The 21,606-nt window shown below is 40.4% G+C and overlaps 1 protein-coding gene across 2 annotated transcripts in view; it reads left to right on the top strand.

The window, feature by feature from the left end:
• The first annotated feature begins 703 nt into the window (after nt 1-703).
• The window catches only part of ABCB7 (ATP binding cassette subfamily B member 7), a 32,374-nt gene continuing 11,471 nt past the window's right edge, over nt 704-21,606 (top strand). The window contains exons 1-6 of one of the 2 annotated variants that reach the window (XM_065729575.1): nt 704-829; nt 6,629-6,706; nt 8,257-8,343; nt 13,567-13,686; nt 20,579-20,711; nt 21,135-21,403. In XM_065729575.1, the coding sequence (XP_065585647.1) occupies nt 704-829; nt 6,629-6,706; nt 8,257-8,343; nt 13,567-13,686; nt 20,579-20,711; nt 21,135-21,403 (813 nt within the window). Of the gene's footprint in view, nt 830-2,819; nt 2,965-6,628; nt 6,707-8,256; nt 8,344-13,566; nt 13,687-20,578; nt 20,712-21,134; nt 21,404-21,606 lie in introns of those variants that run through there. The other variant, XM_065729574.1, reaches the window with a different exon arrangement.

Raw genomic sequence — 21,606 nt, 5'->3', positions numbered from 1 at the left:
TATCACAGCTGAGTGCAGCTCCATCCAGAACACACCGCGTCTGCTGGACGTATCAAGGCTATCTCAGCAATAGCAGAAGAAATTGGACATCGCTGTAAATGCAGCGGTGGTCAGCGTGCGCTGGCTGTGCTGTTCGTCCCAGACAAGGTCTGGTCCCTCACCTGGGGACGTCCCGCCCCGGCTGCCGCGTCGAGCAGCGCATCGAGGCGCCTGGGAGCCGAGCGGGGCTCGTCTGTGCGAGTGATGCCGCTGGGCGGCACTGCTCAGGCTGGGCTCTGCCGGGAGGTGACAGCCTAGTGACACGGGAACGCCGCCTCGGCCGTTTAAAGCGAATCCTGATCGGGAGCAAAGCTGCGTATCAAGGCGCGGGCAGACAAAAGCCTGCCTCGTTACAAACCAGCGTAAAGCCAGCTGTCCTGCTCCTCTCTTTCTGCCTTTCTCCCCCACAGAGGAGCTTACCGCTCTCCCTCAGGGCGGCAGCAGCACCGGCACTCGAGCTCCGTTGGCTCTGAAGAAATCTCTACGCGACTAAAACAAGCCGCTCACATTCCCGCCCTCCTCGCGGCTCCGCGCGCCGGCCACGCTCCAGCCGTCGTGCACGGCCGTGCCGGGCGGGAGCGCGCCCCGTCGGGTACCGCCGCTCCGCCCCGCTCCTCCCCGCGCTCCGCCGCCGCCCCACAACCCCCCGCGCTCCGCTGCCAACATGGTGCCGCTGGCGGCCTGCTGCCCGCGCCGGCTGCTCCTCGCCGTCGCTCTGCTGAGGCCTCCGGCGGCCGCCGCCTGCGCACACGGCTGGTTCGCGGGGAGCGGGCGGCGGCGGCGGGGAACGGTGCGTGGGGCCGGGCCGGGCCGGGCCGGGAGGGTTTGGGCGCAGAGGGCGCCGCAGCCGCCGTCGGGGGTCGGCTCGCTGTCCCGTGCCCCGCGGAAGAGCGCTCAGAAAGCGCGTGTGCGGGGACGCGGACCGCGCCGCGGCGCTGCCCCCCGGGGCCAGCCTGGCCCTTACTGCTGCCGCTTGCCTCGTTTAAACATGGCTGGTGTGTGGTTGTTGCTTTGCAGCGAGCTTTGTCTGCCGGGGGAGCGGTGCTGGCTGGGCAGTGCGGTGGCTGAGGTCCCCGGGACGGACCCTTGGTGTCCGAGTGCCCGCTGCCGTCCTAAGGCGCGTGCGTTACGGCCTCTCCGCAGCGGTTCCGCAGCTTGCTTGCTCGCGAGGAGTTGCTGTCCTGATGCGTAGGCCCGTTTTCATAGGGAAGTAGCTGGTAATGTTAAATTGGGAAGGTAAGGCTTCGCTTTGGAGTCTGACGTCGGTTTTGTGATCGGCTGGCTTTTAGTTTCAGCATTTAAACGTGGAGCTAAAAGACGTGCGTGAAGGGAACAGTTTCGTAGTTAACTGCTCGTTTGCCAGAGGTTGAAACCGTTCAGTCTATGTTTGCTTGCGTTGTTTTTCTCTTATATTTTGGAGCAGTCTTCCCTTTGTTATTCCCATTTATCCTTTCTTACCCCATCTGCTCCTCAGTGCATGGGCAGTAATCCTGTTCCCACACTTCTCGTAGTTTAACTTTTTAGAAGTAAAGCACTCTGTAGTGTGCTTCCAGCACAGGAATTAAGTTGAATGTGAGCAACAGATCAACTTCCATAGTCTAAACCATTTCTTTCCTCAAAATTCTTATTAAAAATGTGGTTCCATCGTGTTAGTACCAGAGCAGCATCCCATCTTCTCTAATGACAGAGGGGCACGCAACAAGTTTGTCAGTGTTCCTATGCTGGGGGTTGCCACAGCCATCTTTGGATGTTATGAACTTCATGCTGAAGACGAGCACTTGTAACGAAGGTGCAAATTGGAATTCTTTCTGTCAGCATGTTCCAGTGAATGATTTTGATTGCAAGTAAAGAATTGAGTACAGATCTCAAATTGAATGAGTCCAGCTTTCAATAATTCATACGTGTTTTTCAAAGCGAGTGAAGGAAGTGCATCTCAGAGCTCAAATGAATTAACTTTCCATAAATTCTCAGATAGCTATTAGTTCTGCTTGATAATAACCTTAAGCCTTTTATCCTTCCAAGAGTACTGCTATTTTTGACAAACTCTCATTGTCACCCTGATTTATTGCCTCTGACAGGCAGAATTCTGCTGCAGATGGCAATCAAGTTTACGTTACTTAGAAGAAGAAAGATACGGGACTGAGCTAGTAAATTTGTGTGGCTTTTAGTATTGACACTTGTGTGAGGTGAGAAGCTGGTGCTGATGCACAGCAAGTATTTTCCCACGTATTTTGATATCTTGGTACTCAGTGTTGTCTGGTATTCCTAGAAATGCTGAAAGTCATAAGGAGCAAATAGCAGTGTAAGCATTGTGATGTGTGTAACTTCTTATTTTAGTCCTTTGAATATTTTAGTTTTCATGTGAAATGTGCATATACCATATACATATGGTATATATATTTTTAGTGTGTGTAACAGCTCCTCTGTGACGTTTATTGCTCTGTTGTAGGTGTCAGGTATGGGTTAGCTCTTGCAGTAGCTCGCTGAATGTATCAAAGGGCAGTAAAGGTGACATAAATGCTTACAACCCAACCTGTTAATATTCAAATGTAGCAGACTTGTTTGGATGCTGTTGATAATCCACATCCTTCTGCCCTCCCCCTGTTCTCCAGCAGTTCGATCAGCCTCGCTTTCCTGTGTGATAGGACATGTGACCTTCATGTCCTGGAGAGGAAAACAGCTGAGTGTGTGGAGTGGCAAAGCAGATGTCATAAATACTGTGGAACTGTATGGATGTTGTCAGTGTTGTGCAGCACTGACAGCCTCAATTTGCTGTTGAGATAAATGTATATATCCATAAATGTAGTTCCTTCCTGTTGCCTTCCAGTGGTTCAAGGTGTCAAACCTCCTGTTCTGAACATCAGCCCTCTGCTGAGCAGTACTGGGGAGAACTGCCCTATTTTGGGCTTTGAAAAGCAACCTGATGTGACCATTATGCTTTCTAGGAACCTTGTTTTCCTTGTTTTTGTAGTGGGGTTTGCCTGCATCCAAAATAAATGCTTTAATGGGGAAAAATAATGTTTGACTGAAAAGACCCAACAGCATTTAAGTGAGGATAACTATTTTAACATGCATCTGCCTAGGTCAAGAAATATATGAGTAGCTTCTTTCAGAGAGAACTTCAGCACTGTAAAAACCATGCTTGGGAAACTGTTGTGAAGGGAAACAGCAGAAAGTAAAAGAGCCTTTTTTTTTCTTTTCCTTGCTCTATCTTGGCCTTCCAGCCTGCTGTGTGGCACGCGATAGTGTGCTCTTATGCACAAGTGAGCGACATCCCTTGCTCTGAAAGTACTTGTAAGGAGTTGCAGGTATTTTGATTAAATTTACTTATTTGCCTGAAGCCTGATCGTGTGAAGTTCTACTGATGCTTGTTGTCTTGACATCATTGCTAAATTTGGTTTTCTGATGGTGCAGTTACCAAACTTAATGCATGGGAATTATTCAGCAGTCTCCGTTCTCTGTTGAGCAGAGTGTATATCATTGTAAATAAACACAGCAAGACCAGAAATTAATTTCTTGAAGATTCAGCTTTGTTATGAGGTCTTTTCAGCAGCCTCTTTCATCCTAGATGTATGCCTGGTGAGACAGAATAGCAAAGTTCTTTGGATTTGCAAATCCCTTTATAGAGTAAGTACTGCTTCTGAGCAGATCAGTGATCCCATATTTCTGCCTGTAAAAGCAGGTACCTCATTATACTGAAAACTGTTGCAAGGAAGGCTGTATTATGAAAGGGAACAGTTGGGAATCTGACAGCTGGATGTGATGCTCATGTGAGGGATCCTGGGGGGGCACGGAGTGCACAGGGCTGGAGTGGAAGTTGCAGTGGTGTGAGTTGGGCTGCATGGCGTGGTGCTCTGTGGGTCTTCTGCTGCAGAGATCTGCTTTACTCAAACGTGTGTGTGCCTGTTAGTAAGGTGAAGTTATGGGGGAACATCTGAAGGTTGCTTCAATTGTTTTGGATACATGTACAGAGCAGATGCACAGTGTTAGGTGCATCTTTAGTTAAGTTTATATTGCTCATGCTGGTAATGGTTTAGTTCATATTTGTAAAGGTAATGTATTCTGCCTACCAGGGTATTTTCATCTTTTGTTGTTTTCCTCTGCTGTTCATCTCTTCCTTTCTTGCTGTGTATAACTGATAACACTGGGATGTGAGTACTGCACAAGTTCTTGTATCCTACCTTCACTTTTCTGTTACAGTTCACAAAAAAAAAAAAGAATTTGTTAGATTAACATAGTACATTATGTGCTCCACAGAGAAGCTCATAAGTGTGGGTTTAACCTTGTGTGAGTGTGTTTGATCCCTGCTGTTTGTTTGCATTGATAGTATTGAAACTACCACCAACAGTCATGACACTTTAGCAATACGACTTTTATGTGCAATCAGTACTAGGCATCTGTTTCATCCTTTAGAGTATACAGTCACATCCAAAAACACATTAAGGGAACATAATGGTGCAGAGTTAGAAAGCGCCAGAATTAAGGTACCCCACGTAGTTCCATGACTGCTGAAATCAGCAGGGCTTGTGCTGGGATGGAGCTCTGAGGTGGGACTGCTGTCTGTGGCAATAAGGGCCAAGCATGCCTTTTCTTCACAGTCTGAATTTATTGGGCTGGAGTTGCAGGGAGGGACAGAGGAGTGCTAAGTCTGCTTGTGGGGTGTATGGAGAGTAAGAGTGTAACCTTCAGCCTTGCTTCTGTTTCATTAGTAATGCTGTGACGGATGGAGGTCTTACCGTTGGAGTGAGTTGCTCTCCTTGTCAGTGTTCAGTTCTTGATTTCTTTGTTGGGTCTTGGTTTTCCTGATGCAGCAATTGATATAGGTCTGTTGCTGTTTCCATAGAAATTGTTACTGTAATGTTTCTCCTGTACTTCCATCAAAAGAAAACTTGTAGATTTGTCACAGGGTATAAATTATTAGTAAAACGTTGTTGCGGTGTCTTAGTAGTTCTCAAAGAACAGTGCTTAGCTTCTTTCCAATAACTGTTGGGGTGTCAGTTGTCTGTTCCCATGTATTAGGAATATACAGCAACAGAAATGCATTCTGAGTTATCAAGCTTGATAATACTTAGGATTAATATATTCTTTTTCTTGCAAAGCCAGGCAGGACAGAATGATACTGCTCAGGAGAGGTTCCAGCTGTGTTGTCTTAAGAGAAGCCAAAGCATAGCAGTGAGCAGTTGGTTCATCAGCCCCTAACCTTGTCTGTGGCTTGGTGTTTCAGCAGCCCTTTATTTGCTTGCTTAAAGAAGTATAAATGCTGGCATAAAGACACCAAGTATGTGAGTGTCCTGCCTGCATACTGTAATGGCCTTTGCTGAATTTGAGGATGCTGCTGCTTTTGCATTGGTTGTGCAGCATTGTTTGGTGTTGGGTCCCAGGTTGTTGTCACGTGCCATAGTGGTGGTTGCTGCTTAATCCTCCTCTTGTGTGTTGGTGGGGGCTTTATCTGAAATAACTGTGCCTTTGTAGCAATTACATTCATTTACAGTAAACTGGGACGTGGTGAGGTTGAATCCCTTGTCTCCTTCCATTATGTTTCTGTTTATGAAGCTGTCACTGTTCATGTGGAGAGTGTGTTTGCTTAGAAGGAATCGACTGTGTTGACAGCAAGTGACAAGGTTATCTACAATGAACTGCCTGCAGATGCAGCTCCTTAATTCAGCAGTGGTCTGGGAAGCATCAGGGCAGTTCACTTAGGCCAGTGAGCTCTGTTAAGTGTACAGTGTGCAGTTCTGATGTTTGCTCTTCCTGCGTGTGTTGCTGTAGAATTGAGGTGTTGGAAATAAGCATGTCCTGTGCGGTGACATTTGTCCTTTGCCTTGAGGTGATGAGCAGTTTTTGCTGGGTTTGTGTGTGTGCATGTGTGTGTTTTTTTTTATCTGCGAGGTTTGTGGTTAATGTTGGAACAGAGCAGTAAAAGATTGAATAGTGAATGTGTCAAGGACATTGTGGAGTCTTTGTTGTTAATGAAGTTAATTGTTAATAAAAACGGAGAGGTCCTTGTTTTCTCCCATTGGGAAGCACTGTCAGTTATCCTGTCTGGGGAAAATAAATGGTTCTTAGAAACTTCTGCAGAAAGTGAGTTGCTCCTGCCATCAGCCAGCTTGTGATTTCTTGTGGTCCTAATGCATCCCAGGGAAGAGCTGCAGCTGTGATTAGCCTTGTGGTGTCAGCTGAGCTGTGAAGGGCAGGACCTATAAGCGTAACAATTCAATGTGTAAAATAGAACAAAAGAATATTTAAAGAAGTCAGAGGACAACCTGGGAGAAGATTTAAAAAGAGAGGAAAAGAAAAATTTGAGGACTTGGATGCAAAAGAAGTGAAGTCTGATGGGACTGAGTATTAAGAGAAGGGGAAGCTTAATTGTCGCGTAGAATTTTTGATGGTTGCATGCAATTTATTTTACAGCAGCTCTCCACGAGTTCTCATTCTCTTTTCCTGTGGCCAGTTGTCAAAAAAAGAAAACCATCTGCCTTGTTACCATGTTCTGCTTGTTTACTTAAACCAGATGAATATCATCTGAATGTGAAATGCATATTGTGCTTTGCTCCATTACATTTTTTTTATTCTTCTCTTCGTTCTGCAGATTCCACCTATCCGCAAGCAAAGATCATGGCAGAGTCTGATGGGAGGTCATTCCAGGCCCTTATTGGAGATATCAGAGGTGGGTAGAAATTTCTCTTCCTGCTCATGGGGAGGAGGAAATTCTTGGAGAGTCTTTCCATATTCTCCCTTCCCCACAACCCTTTCAATTTTGAAGTACAGCAATTTAAATGGAAGTTGTGTTTCTGCCTCTTGAAAGGAATAAGCCTTGAAGCTTCAGACTTCTGCGTTTCCCTCAGACTTTTTGAATCCCTTAAAACAAATGGTAATACAGTGCATTATAAAGAATTCTTATAAATGCACAAAACTTACTTAAATTCATGCTGCCAGGCACATAAAATCCCAGTCCTAGAAAGCTGTGAGTTTTCCATGACTATGTCAGGCTTTATTACTTCAAAATCCTGCTTACATTGTGAAATTTCAAGATACTTTGCAAATTTATTCTCATCGTTGTGAGCACCAGGATGTCAGGCTCTTATTCTTGTGAAGTCTGCTTGCTTTAGTGCTAATGTAAACATAAGATTCATTTTTTTTAATGGGCTAGTGGAATAATTATGGTGCATTTCCAAGTAGTGTACTTGGCTTGAATGATGTTCAAATGTATCTGTCCTTTTTTATTACTATTAGAACAACAGAACAACGCTTGCAGAACACACTTAAGCTAAAATCTTTTGAGTCTTTTGGCTGTGTGAAATAATCTTTGAAGTGTTCTTTAAAATATAAAAAACATGAAACTTAGCTTTGGGAAGCTCCAAGCTCTGGTGTCACATCGTGTCTATACAATGGTGTTCCTAAAGAGCTCATAAATAAGTTTTACTGAAGGGAAGTTGAAAACACTTAGCAAATCTTCTGGATGAAATGCAGCCTCTTCTGATAAACTTTAACACAGCTACTGTTTGTGGCAAGCATGTTGAAATCAGAGTAGTAGCAAATTGTTGTTCTTTCCAGTGCATCTACTTGCAGTAATAAATTCTTTTTTTTTCTTCTGTGTTTATTTGGCAAGTCATCTTACTCATGTGGTTGGAGAAGGGAGCATTTGTTCTACAAAGCAGGTTTGCATTGTAACTGCACCTGTACGTGCTTTTCCAAATTGCAGCTGGGGCAATGGACTGTGTGGACTTTTATCTGTCACACAGTACCAGTAAGCCAATCTCAGCCTGATAGGAAAGAAGTGGGAAGCAAGTTTCTCTCTTTATTTTAACCCCTCAGTGGATTTGTTATTTTTGTACACGAAGAGAGGATTATTGCTTAAGTATGTCACACTTTATTTATTAGCATGTCCCAAGTACATTTATCTTCCAGAACTTTTAACTTCTTTTCAGTGTTCTTTGTTCTACTTCTTAGTTGTAAGTGTCATTTTAACTTAAAATTTTAAGACTGTTTTCTTTACCTTCTGGCTGCTTGGAACATTTTCTTTGCTATACAGCTAGATTTATAGTTCTTTTGTTTCCTTAAGCAAGACAAGGCTTCTGAGGCAGGATCTTTTATTAATGCAGGCTGATTCAGTTGGAGGGTAAGGGGAGAAAAACAGACTTACAGTTGTTCCTTCTGTTGGCTTATAAATGCATGTTTCGTGAGGTTCTTGCAAATTAACTTTTCTTCTTCACACAGATTTCCCCCAGCCTGCAGCTGATAGAGAAGAGAACGTGTTGGCATGGGCATGCGGGTGGAGGGCTTCACACGGATCCAAAGGAAGGGGTAAAAATTGCTTCATTATTATGTCTTTTTTTTCCTTAAAAATGCTGAAGACCTCACGAAGCAATTCATTAAAAACCATTGATATGTGTCTGAATGCTGTAGCACAGTAGATTCTATTTATTTGTTAATGTAGCTCTTGGATTAACACAGTTATTATAAACATTTGGCAAAGTTCTTCAGTTTCATTAAATTACAATGCTATCATTGCATCCCTTTGTAACTTCCCTACATTGTGTTAATTGTTCTTCATACCAACCATGTTCCATTGTAGTTTAATGTGGTCTGTTCTTTGTAACTGATACATCCCTTTGACTTCACTTAAGCTCTTACGTACAAGTTAGTGTATCAGCTGCTAAAATTGTGCTTAAAGCAGGAGGGGAAAAACTAATTAAATGGTGCATGTGTTTTTACTTTGATTTAATGTTGATGCATCGGGTATACTTTGTCTGCATTTATCTTCAGGAAACGCATATGTTAAAATGATGTTAGGTATGTGAGGAGAAGCAGCATCTTAATTAATGCAAATGATTACAGCTAGAAACTGAAGTAGGCTTTTGGTTAAAGCAACACAATGTAAACTTGGCCTTTTTAAATCAGAAAATCAAAGAACTTGAGTTGTGTAACTTTTGTCTTTGAATTTGCTCTGCATCAGATGCTTTGTATGTTTGTGGAATGGTGCTGTGGGTGGGGTGGTTTATAACAGACTCTGATGGGATATTCCTGATGTTGGCAAGGACTGTGGTGATGAGGTGTTTCTGTGCAGGTCTCAGGTGTTTCAGGGATGGTTTGCTCATGCTTACCTGTTCTAACAGTCTGTTTCCACAGCCTGATGGGTCTGACAATCCATTTTCCTACAGCTGTAAAGGAGTGCATCATCTTTAATTTTGGTCTGAAGTTTACCACTTCATTTAGTCTAAACCTGTTTGTGTGACCAGCAGAAGTCAGGAGACAAATTGCTAACATTTATTGCTCTTGCAATAAGAGGGAGTTTCATGATGTAAAATACAACCGCTTTGTTTTAGCAGACTTCTAAGATCTCTTCTGAACAAGGCATGGGGGATGCAGAAGAGTCAGACAATTTCAGTTGGTAGCATTACGGGTCCTGCATGTAGCATGAACTTCGGACTATTTTTACAACCCTCCTTGCAACGTGTATAGGTTCTTCTGAAATATTTTCTAGGAAGATAGACTTTAAAGCCATTAAAACTTTCTTTTTTACGTCTCCATGTAAAATATTCATGTGGTGCAGTTCCAAATCACATACCCAACTTCACAACTGACCTGTCTTCAGAATTGCTGTGGGCCCTGTTTGTGCTTTCTTTAAAAACTGCTCCCAAAATGCAGGTCTTTTTCAGCTGAACCCCCTAAATGGAGAGAGGAAAAATAGAGTGCCCATGGATACAAAAACTGAAAGGTTCTTAGCAAAACTGAAGGAAATCTGATGCTACAGTGCAGTTCTTTCATACATGCACAGGTGCATAAAAGAACTGGTACTCATATTACCATGAGAAGATTTCCCCTTAGAATTCAACTTTCAGAAAAACTGGAGGTAATACACCGCAGCAATATCAAGCCTTTATTTCTTCCAGTTTGCTTATCTTTGATGAATGAGTTGGTTTGTCCCAGAAAATGATTTGGGAACTGATATTTTAAATTCCCTCTCCTTTAGCAGCTCTGTGTGAAGGGCAGTCGGTGTTACCTTCATCTCACAAATAACTAGAAGATTGCACATCTGTTTTGTTAATAAATTTGTGACCAATGTGCAGAAGACTGAAAACAGTAACGTTTTTTTACTATCTTCAGTTTGTTTTCTGTGTGTGTTAGACTTGTGTGAGTAGAATAGGCAGCAGCAGAAGCTGTGGTGTCTGTGACTTGTTGCTAAGCAGTTATGTATTACTATCTTACGGAAACATTGCTAGTCATGACGGAGTACAGATAATTAACCTGTCCCTAGCACAGTTTCACTTGGTTGCTATTTAGCTTGCTAGCCAGTGCTTGCCCTCTGTGGAGGGATGGGCAGTGGGAAGACTGAAGATGAAGCACTGTTTTTCTCAAAGCTTGTGTTACATATATTGAAGCTGATATGGCAGCTTAAAAAGGAACCCTACATCACCTTGCTGCCTTGCTAGGTAAGTGACTCAGCTGGGAATGCTACTGCTGCTTCACTCTAAGCATGTTGCTTACCACGGACTGAAACAGTCTTTTTTTTCTTAAAAAGTCATGATCTCAATGATCTCATGTTCTCAGCCATGCTTTTTTTCATGCTACTGAATTTGTAGAATTGTTTCACTCCTTCCTGAGCTGAAACCCAGCAACAAACACTGAAGAGTTTTCTGCCAGTTGCATAGACTGGATAATCTCATTGGGGTGTCTCATGGGCTCCAGAGGTAGTTTGAGAAATGGATTGGGATGGTAGAGTTTTAAAACAGAGGAGGAATAAAGCAGTCAGTGGCTTGCAGAATTAACTCATGCAGATGTGAGACAGCTTGTGCTGGTACAAGGCAGATGATGATACAGCTTCCTGAGTGAGTACAGAGAGAGCCAGAGCAGGGTCTTCTTCGTCAGCAATGACAGCTTAAATACAAGTCAAGCTGCCACTTTTGTCCATCATGCTTCTGATGGATCATCTTCTTAGCATAAACTTCATATGTGAAGTCACAGGGCCAGCCCACTGAATGCTTTGCAGTACTCAGTAGTCTTAGAGATTGTGAACAGAAAATATATATTTTTTTTTATAGTAGGTGTAGAGTCTGGAACAGTTGGGCACAGGAAGAGACTATTTATTCCTTCACAAATAAGTCTTCAGTATTTTGTAGTATTTGAAAAGCAGGATGCTGTAATACTTTTTCTTTTGTTTCATTTCCTTAGAGATAAGGCTTGGAAGAAAATATAAAACATTGCTGCCTCTTAGAAGGTTAAAATAAACATCTTATTCTTAACGTTTATATACTACAGAAAATCTATAAATAGCTGGAGTCCATTAGACAGATTGCTCATTTTAATTCTTAATGTTGTTGCTTGCATAGTCAATTTTCAACTCCTGTTTCTGTATAGGAGTGACATTTATTTCATGGTAAACTTTGATGTAGTGTGCATGCATTTTGCATCTCCTTTGATATTTCTTCGTGTCCCTTTGCAAGGCCTTTGGCAAACGACTGGCTGCCTTCCGACTTCTGTCGCGGTTCAGAGCCATGAAAAAGCTGAAATGGGTTCCTTGTTTGCAGCCAATGTACTTCTTCCTTTTTAATAGCTTTTCTGTACCAAGTCTGCCTATCCAGTAGTGACATATAATAACTGCACTGGGTGTGCTAGCATCTTCTGTATTAATGGGATACCGCTTTTTTTTAACCTTCCTTTTTAATCTGCGAGAGCTGATCAAAGATATTTTCCAAATGTTTGAAATGCAGTTTATGCATATGCTTAACTCAAATTGAAAGGTTCTTGTATGTGCTGTAGTGGATACCTCCATTTCCTCAGCGGGTAGGACAAAACAAATAACGTTGCAGCCTCTGTTCCCTTATAAGTTTTTGATTCTATCTTTTTTTTTTGTCATTTGACATGCACCTACGCTTTGTAATGCTCAAATATATTTGCAGTTGTTGACAATATACAATATTTCTCCTGATGGTTGCCTTTGAAGTCAGTGACTATGAGCACTACTATGAACTTCCCCAAGCTTTTAAAAGCTTACACTTACAGGATTGGCTTCACTGGTTGTCTTGCATCTTAATAGAACTCCTTCCTCACTCGTTCACGCTGGACCTTAACAGAATTTTTATTCTAATTAGTTCTGTTCTCAAAATTGAGCTCCTAAACATGTGAGACACACAAACTAGTGAAGGAAATATTAAAACCCTTTTTAAAATTCCCCTTTCTCTGTGGTTTTGTAGTGAAACTTCACCTTGAAGTATGGACTGATGCTTTCTTCTTCTTCCCCAATTCCAAAATATTGCCTGAAATAGAAAGATTAGCTGCTACTTGCTGCCATCCCTCCAAATTCAGATAACCTTTGTGCCTTTGATGTTAACTCCAGGGTCTCCAACACAAATAACAAGGGTTTGCTGCTTGCATGTGTACTGCATGCTCTTTTATTCTTTCTTGGTTAGCTTAGTTTTAGCTTTGGAGTTAGGTGGAATTTATCACGAGCATAAGTGATGCATCAATCTATCTACAAAATAACCTATCATTGTTTTAAAAAGATATTTCTTAAGAAGATTTATCTCAATTGTGATGAAAAAGAAACTCATTTGAAGAGTTCATTAAAAAAAACAATTATTAACTGCTTAAGTTCATTTGTTGCTGTGTACATCTTAAGAGGCTTGTACAGCACGGTTACCCAAATTCAGAGGCCATTCTGTTAAATGAAGGAATGCTTGTTGAAGCTGAGTGAAGGCAACTAGACCAGTGCTCCTGTTGATAGTTAGACCCAACTTCATTAGACACCCAGTGAAGGGGACTGCCTTTGTGTTCCTGAAAACATGCCTTAGCAGATGTTGAAAAAAAATAAAAGGATTTCTCACGTACCTGCAAAGTGATACAGTGACCAAAATCTGTACAAATAGGGTTGGAAACACTTAAATTTATAGTAATGCAACCAAATAGTCTGAACTGAAAATTATATTGTGTTCATTTTATGTACTATTGCAAGTGTTCAGTTTGAGATACGAGTTCCTGTAACACTAGTGTGTTTTTTGTTTTACATAGTGCATTTAATTGCAATTCAATGTTCTCCAGACTGCTTTATTTACCTTTTTATACTTCTTTCTTGCTTTATTTCTTGTCTGTTAATCATTTTTTTGCTTGTTTGTTTCACTTTGGTTGTCTCTGTACTATTTTAAAACAGCTTCTGAAGAAGGAATAGCAAGCCCTTGTGTTCTGTGCAGAAATTCTGGGAAGATAAAAAAGGATTAGTTTGTTTTGTGAACCATTTCATCTATGGCTAATTGTGGCTTTCTCTGTTCCATTTTTGTTTTACTTGCACTTCTGAGAACACATTAATTAAGAACAATTAATCTGTTTTATCAGTGTCATGTATATAAACCTAAAAACTTGCAGCTCAAGAGGATTAATATGTGGTCCTAATATCAAACATTGTGAACTGTTTCCCTATCAAATAAAATACAGAAGTTATCCAAATCGACACAATTAATTCTAAATTACACTGTTATTTTGCTTCTGGAGTCTCTTTATAACATGATGCCTTTGTTTGTTCTTTTTCAATAGCTGAAAGAGATAGATGCCAAGAAGATTGTCAGAGCAATGCTGTCTTATGTGTGGCCCAAAGATAGACCAGACTTGCGAGCCAGAGTAGCCATATCTCTGGGGTTTTTAGCAAGTGCAAAGGTAAGAACAAGTATTTTGTTGTATTCTGACACTCAAACTCTTGCTGCAGTAAGGTTGGTAACTGTTAGCTGTTCAAAGGAAATAGGGACACGAAAGCTTTCCACACATTGATGAAGGATATAATTTAAATTTAGTGCAAGCCTTGTAGGAATAATTCAAAAGAGAAAATGTGAACTTGTGAAAAAAATGTTTTGGAAAAAGAAAACCACAATCATTTAATTAAAAATATTGGAAGTAAATTTTTTAAGCTTCATTGAGACATATGGCTCAACTGACTTCCTCTTAAATATGGCAGTTTGTACCAAACATGAGGCTAATATTAGCATCTTGTTGGGATAAGCTGCAGTAGGTGCTGCTTAGCAATGAGTTTTAGCACTTCAGTTAGTTTTGCTGTATTTCCTTATCAGCATTCGCCAACGCTGCTGTGTTATGAAAAGAGCAAAGAAGCAAACTTGAGTTATGTAGGTGATAAAAGAAGAGTACTTGGAAAAGAAATGTGCTCGTTTATTTGAACTGAAAAGGAAAGGCCAATCTTTTGGTGTGCAGCACTTTGGTAGAAGCAATCTATCAGGTGGTAGCTGGTACTGTCTCCAAGAGATATTTTGGTTTGTGCTGCTGTTCAGGAAGTTGCTGATAATGCAGGTGACGACATGCAGAATATGGCATGTTTGTACAAGCAAACTTCCATCCTTTCTGTATAAAGTACTGCTTTTGTGTATACTCAAAACTATCTGGAAGGTTGTGAGCTTGAAATGAACGTGCTGAGTGTTCTGCTTTATGTACTGTCATTACCTCACAATAATGTTTAACTGATTGTAAATGGTTAGTTTGTTGGGCTTGTGTGTGATCTACGTTTTAGTACATCCCATTTACAGGCGTATAAATTCTCCTGAGTTTATTTTGGAAGCCTCTTGTTGGTATTACAGATGGTTGTACAGATACTATAGATAGTATTACAGAAAGTACTTTCTCTGTTTTATTTCTTGTTTTCTTGAAAGGTGGCATGGAGTTCTTTCCCCCCCTAAACTGGTTAAATGAATACTGTTTTCCTGTGTAGTCTGAGACATTAGTGATGTTGCGTAAAACTTTTTTCACTACAAGTAGTGTCCATTGAAGCAGCAGTAGCACTTCGTACTCTCAGTCATAGAAATCTCCTGATAGGTTCCTCATACCTGGTAGATAGCCACTCAAGGTTTTCTGTTTCTTTAGACTTGGAAATAAATGTTCTTTGGAGTTTGTTATTGTAGTGCTTCCTCACGCAGGTTGGTTAGGCATTGTGGCTTGTTTGTTTCCTAATTAGGCATGCTGTGTCATATTGGGCTTGAGGTGCAGCAGGCCAGAATGCAAACAGTGCGTTTGGTTTAAAACTGAAATTTACTGCAAGTGACAAGATTTCCCCAGTATCCTGCCAGAAAATCAGACACTTAATAATTGCTCTTTAGGGATGTAACTGGATGTTTGAATCTCTTAACTGTTCTTTTAAATTTCCTATTTATAATTTAGCCTGGAAGCACTGACAATACTGCTTCCCAAAAGAAGAGAGCAGAAGACCTGCTGAGCTTTCCTCAGGTTTTAGGAGGTGCCTGTTAGAAGTGTTTTGCCACAGAATTTGTTTTGGCAAACAAGAACTTCATTTAGAAAACACACAATAAACTCTCAGCGGGTGTATGTTATAACTCTGGGGTGAAAGTTTTTGTGGAAATCTTCTAGCTGTCCTTTACAGACACTGTTTATGTGCTTTTCTGTAACTGCAAAGCTTTATTAAAACTCAGACATAAAGTAATTGCAATTTAACACATTATCCCTCATCACCTGCGCTTATCTTCTTTTACTTTGCGGGGTAAATTTTCTTAAATTGCTTCATATTTTACACGTGCTCATATGCACATTGTTATTGTGGCATAACTGATGTGCACGAGGTTACACAGAGCTATAAAAGTGTTGTATCTCTGAGCCCTGAACATTGCTTTTCTTCCACAGTGAGCTAAAGGTCACTTTGTCCTACAGAAAATGAAATACAATTCAGTCTACCTGTAAATTGCATGGACCATATGAAAACCTGTGCAGTTTCCTCATTATCTGATCTGGGACCCTTTGTTCAGATTGCTTGTGGGGTTAATTACAAGGTACTTGATAGACCACACATGCAGTTAGTTCAAGTTTCACTGCTATTCAGTTGTCAGTACAAGAATGCCAGCATGTCTTTCTCCTTGCTGCAGTCCTGGCCTGCTTTCTTTGTTCCCTGTGAACTTGTCTGCATCTGGAGGATTTCCATCCTTAGTATGTGTTTGCTGTAAGGGTTTCTTGTTCTTAGGGCTTTTGCATAGAGATCTGTATGATCATGATGCTTGTTAGTGGTCACCTTCTATCACAGTAAGTTCTTTTTTTAATCCTTTTGGCCAAATTCTTTTGAGTTTGACAAAGGAGTTTGAAGCTTTATATCTACATATACGGTTATGTTTCACTTTTAAAGGAAAGACAGAAACTGGTTCTCAGAAGGAGGCTGTAGGACAGCTTCAGTCTTTGTGCAGAAATACCACAGTAATCCTCAGCTGCAGGAAAAATCTAGGACCTCACACCCTGTTTGTGGACTTGCCCACAAGACACAAAGAAGCTGCAGATCATTCCTCCCTTTTTCTGCTGCTTGTGAAATAATTTGTCTTGTTTCTTATCTCTTTTAGTCTTCCAGTTCAGTAAAATTCCATTTCAAAACAAAAGCTGGTGTGTGTGCAGCTACTGAAGAGCCTGCAGTTATAATCTGTCTTGACTCCTTTAGTGGGGCCCAGTTGCCTGTCATTGAACAGATTATTGTGATTTTTGGTTCCTCTTTGTCTACACATAACTGCTAGTAGTATTGTTAGCCTTCAGAGTGAGTTGTTTGTGTTTTATGACTTAGAGTTGACAGGATGGAGTCTCCTCCAGGGCTAGGAAGGTGTATTTTTTTTTCCTTGGAAGTCTTGTTATATTATGACATGCTTTAAATTTTTCTTAAATATTTATAGCCTATCTAGACTTTCATGATGTGAAAGATGCAACAGTAAGACAGGTAAAAAGAGAACACAAGGCATTATCTATGTTTTCAGACACATGGATTAGCCTGCTCAGGTTTTATGGTTTTCCTTTTTCAACATTCCCTCACATTTTTTTGCCTACTGGGATATGTGCAGTAAATCCTTTTCTTCTCTTCTTGCCTTTTTCTTCAGTGGCACAAGAAGAAAAAGTGCTCTGACTCCTGTGGACCTGGGTTAGACAAATGGATGTGACAGAATCTCTTGTCACCTCTGTCAGTCTGCAGTGGTTTTTGGCCTTCTTGGTCACACACCAAGCATGTGTTATTCATGAGCCAGAGAAATCTTTCAGACTATTTGCATTTCTACTGACTGCTAATGCTGTATGTTTTAGAAGAAGTTGTTTGGCTAAATAGATGAGTGTAGTACTGGAAATGTTGTCCATGTGCAAAGATAATTACATCTCTGATCAGTTATGTAAGTGCACATCATCATTTGTGCCCTTTTTGTGGTTATGTGGAGTTAGATAATTACAATGAACCTTTAGAAACTGTTAGGTGTTTTTGAGACGTTGCGGGTGAGAAGTATTTCTGAACTCCTTTTTTATCCTTTAGATAACCAGTGAATGCAAAGGAGGCATGAAACTTGTTCCCTCATTTGGACCATATTTTCTAGATTTCAATACCTATCTTGCCTTAAGGGATGGAGTTTTCTATCCATACTTCCTGAAATAGAGTTGTTGGATATGTACTTTTGTATCGGTCCAGAGATAAATTCAGTCGTCTTCATGTTAATGTTTTTCATTGAATTATTGGCAACACTGTAGACCAGTTTTATCATGTTGGAGCTCAGCCTGTTGCTAATTCATCATCTTTATTAAACAAGAAGTTCTGGGCAAAGCAAAATGGAAGATAAGACTGCCCTAAAAGTAGTGCGATCTCACATGGGAGCAAACATGATGGTGCATTATCAGCTTAAAACAGTGCAGTCATTTAAGAAAGAAAAGTTTAAACTCATTTAAGCATGATGTATTGCTCTATAACCTGCTGTTAAATGGGGGCTGTTTAGCTGAGATGACTTGATTGGTGCTGTGTCTGAATTTATTGGAAAGCAAACGGGTTAACTTTTATTCATTCAAAGTTACAGATAGAAAGTATTCAGATTTATTTATTTAAAAAAAAGTCTTACGTGGAGATGACTATCAAACTTTCAGGAATTAGAAAGAGGAGGGAAACCTCTGCAGGTACACCACATAAGACAGTTGTTGTGTATGGGAGCTTGTAGTGTACCTGGGTGTGCAGGTGTGTTCTGTGCCTGCAGATCCAGGCTATGGGGGTAGCTGCAGTTGGTGCAGAAGGGTGACGTTTTGTTCCTGTGAGTGTGAACAGGATCTCATTGACTTCACAAATTGAGTAGGAAAGGCTTGTGTGTAATCATGTTCTCATCTCTCTTGCAGTAAACTTTTTTCTTTTTTATGACTGGAAAGCAGACTGTGGTGATAGCTAATGAAATGCAATGCTACGCTGCCTATTACTCAAACATTACCCTCCAGGAGTCAGAAGAGCTACAACCTGAGACAAGGCTTTAAATTTCATTTAATAGTCTGTTGGGTGGAATTATACTGATGTGAAAGAAGATATTTCTGCAAAGTTAACAGTTGAATTAATTGTGGAGGAAAACTGCAGTTTAAAAACTACATCCTTATTTTTTTTTCTTTAAATGAACTTCAAAGTATATCTGTAGTTCTATTTCTGCACTACCTGTAGCACAGCATCTACTGATGAGTTAAATCCCTGCAGAGAGATTTGTGAGAACCTGCAGGAAATGAAGACAGTCTGCATTACAATGCTCTTATTTTCCTCTGAGTAGTCTCTCTCAGGAAAGCCTGCACCTTGTCACGGTGGTCATCACTGTAACACTGATGGTAGTATATTCTTCATTATTAAGAACAAAACGCCATCACAAATGGAATTTCAACAACTCTGAAGGGAGTAATAGCTTGGTTTTTTTTTATTATACTGTGGGAGGGAGTAGGATTTTGGATTCCAGTGTCGTACAGATTCAGGATCTCTATTAATGCATTCTGAGTTCTTTGTGGGGCTCTGTGTTTAATGTTTAAGCACATTATGACAGTAACCTGTTGTTCTGCTGTTATGTAATTGAAGTTATCAGTCATTGTTGTGTACTGATGCTTTGATGGTATTTGGAATCTTCTATTTTTTTCCTCTGCAAGGCAGATTTCCACAATTCTGTGGAAAAAGAGCTGTTGTGAATGACATTCAGGGTTGCAGTGGGTAAATTTCAGAGGAGTATATTTGAAACAGGGCCTGATCTTTCACCTGGTTTCTGTTTTCAATCATGAGCTAATCAGCAATAATCTCACCTCAATTTGTCATATCACATCTGTCTCCTCTCAGGAGTTGTATGGAGTATGCTGTGCTGAGCGTTTTCTTGTCTTTTTCTATATATTTTGCTCAGTTATTTCAGAGGGGACAGAAAGAAAGGAAAGAGGATTCCTTCTCTGTTTGCATTTCAAGCTGTTGCCTAAAATAACGTTTAAGAAGTAAACAGAACAAATTACAGAAATAAACACAATGGTTTTCTTTAATCCTTTAGTTTAAAGACTTACTTGAGTACTAGTCTTCAGTACTTAGTAATTTTTAACACTGAGAATATTCGATAGGTCTGAGTCCCCTTTCCAACCTGATTGCAGCTTGTATTTATGAAAGCTTTTACCAATTTGTTCAAGTGAAACCTAGTTTGATCCAGTTAGCTTCTTATTTTTTTCTCAGTGGACTTCATCTGTGACTGATGTCCCTAAACACAGTAGAGGTCTAAGTGGGTGTACAAAACATTTGGTGGAAAGAGCTGAAATATTTTTCTGTCTGTATCTTTGCTATCATATGAAATAATTTGTCATCTGCCTGCCTTTTTTCCCTTATTACCTTAATTAAAAAAAAATCCCTTAAGCAAGGTCAGCTGACTGCTAAGTCTTTAAACATCTTCCATGATTATAAGATTTTAATTTAAGGTGCTTGTTCAACTACGAGGAACCTGTAATAACTTATTTCAAAATGTTAGGTAGAAGCAGCTTGGATGAATTGTGTTAATTAAATTTAATGGTATTTTTCATTATTGGAATAAATGAGTGGTATAATAATGAAATATTAACAAGACTTAAGATCTTTGTGCTTTCTTAAAGATTCTCAGTGTTTTGGTTTCTTTTACATTCCAGTCGTTCAAGGGAAAATTAAAACAAGGATAACCCAGAAGTTGCTCTATTTAAGCTTCTAACTGCACCTTTTTCAGGTGTAAAGGAGGTATACATCTCTGTTTAAATGTATTTGGGTTTTAGTGATCTGACTGAACAATCTAGTGACATACCATGTGGTCAGTGTGGATAGGATTGAGGTGTTTTGTTTGAAAGCTCACACTGTTGAGGTAATTTGTAGTGCCTGGTAGGCTGTATGGAGGGCCTTTCATGTCACTGTTGGCATTAGTGCAGATATTAAGGTAATGCTGTGAACGGAAAGTGCTATTTAAATATTGAGGTAAAGAGTGGATTCACTTCTTTCCTTTGATTTAACTGGAGCTTTGTTTTAATGCATCTTTGACCTGGAGCTAGCAATGGGTGTGTGGCACGTTGGGTTTTTTTTTTTTTTTTGATAGAAACTGATTTTGCACGTGTGAGACACACATATGACCCTGCAGCACTGGGAGTAAAGACTTAATAGCATGAAGGATATTGTACTTGAAATGAGGAGAGCCGTACCACCAGCACAAAGTGGTTAAGAACTAAATGTACAGCTAACTCAGAGAAAATATTCATGTGGCATAGATATGTTTTAATGCATACAGACTAATTGGTGTTCTTCTGCTTTTAGGCTATGAATATATTGGTTCCCTTCATGTTTAAATATGCAGTAGACAACCTCAACCAGGTATCTGGAAACGTGCTGAACCTGAGTGATGCACCAAACACGGTCGCAACTGTGGCAACTGCTGTTCTCATAGGCTGTAAGTGGCATTCCCAGATCTGTAGACAGCTGTTCACTATTCTTGCTAAGGTAGAGCGTTAGGAGAGCTTCTCATCTTAGCACTGCTGAGTTGTAGTTATTGCACAGTGACTGCTGTGTTGATGTGTTACTTCCAATGTTCTGTGAGCTTGCTTCTGATATTAGAGTTAGAAAATGAAATGATGCTTATAGATACAATCACTGATTATAAATTCTACACTTTGCTAAAACCAGCTGAGAATGGAACTTATCTAAAATGCAAAGGCAGTGGTTTATAAATGAGAAATAACATTAAGTTTTGGACCAATTAAATATAAACTAGACTTGAAGTAAAAATATTTGAAACTACATAAGAAATGAATCTTATATATTTTTGTGCACAAAGAGAATTTGAAAACTTTTTTAAATGTTTTGTTTTTTCTAGATGGCATCTCAAGAGCTGGGGCAGCGTTATTTAATGAAGCTAGGAATGCAGTGTTTGGGAAGGTGGCTCAAAATTCAATCCGAAGGATAGCAAAGAATGTTTTTCTGCATCTTCATAACCTGGATTTAGCATTCCATCTAAGTAGGCAAACCGGAGCTCTGTCAAAAACCATCGACAGAGGAACGAGAGGCATCAGTTTTGTTCTCAGTGCACTAGTATTTAATCTGGGACCTACCATGTTTGAAGTGGCCCTGGTCAGTGGAATTCTGGTAAGTGTGTGTTCCTGAGCTGGTGTTGTCTTGTTTAATCTTGATAAGGTGAATTTAAAGCTACGTGCTGTAAGTTACACTTACTGTCTTTGAAATTCAGGATGTTTGGGTATTAGTGTGCTGAAATCTAAGTCTCAGTTACGTACTGTAGACTAAATTAGAAGTTAATTGTTTTGTTTATTCCCCTTTTTTCAAAAAACTTG

This window comes from Cyrtonyx montezumae, unplaced genomic scaffold, assembly GCF_038088225.1.
Source record: "Cyrtonyx montezumae isolate F1298 unplaced genomic scaffold, pur_monq_1.0 scaffold_11, whole genome shotgun sequence".
Taxonomy (NCBI): domain Eukaryota; kingdom Metazoa; phylum Chordata; class Aves; order Galliformes; family Odontophoridae; genus Cyrtonyx; species Cyrtonyx montezumae.
Note: the sequence above shows the minus strand (reverse complement) of the source record. Positions and strands in the feature narration are given on the sequence as shown.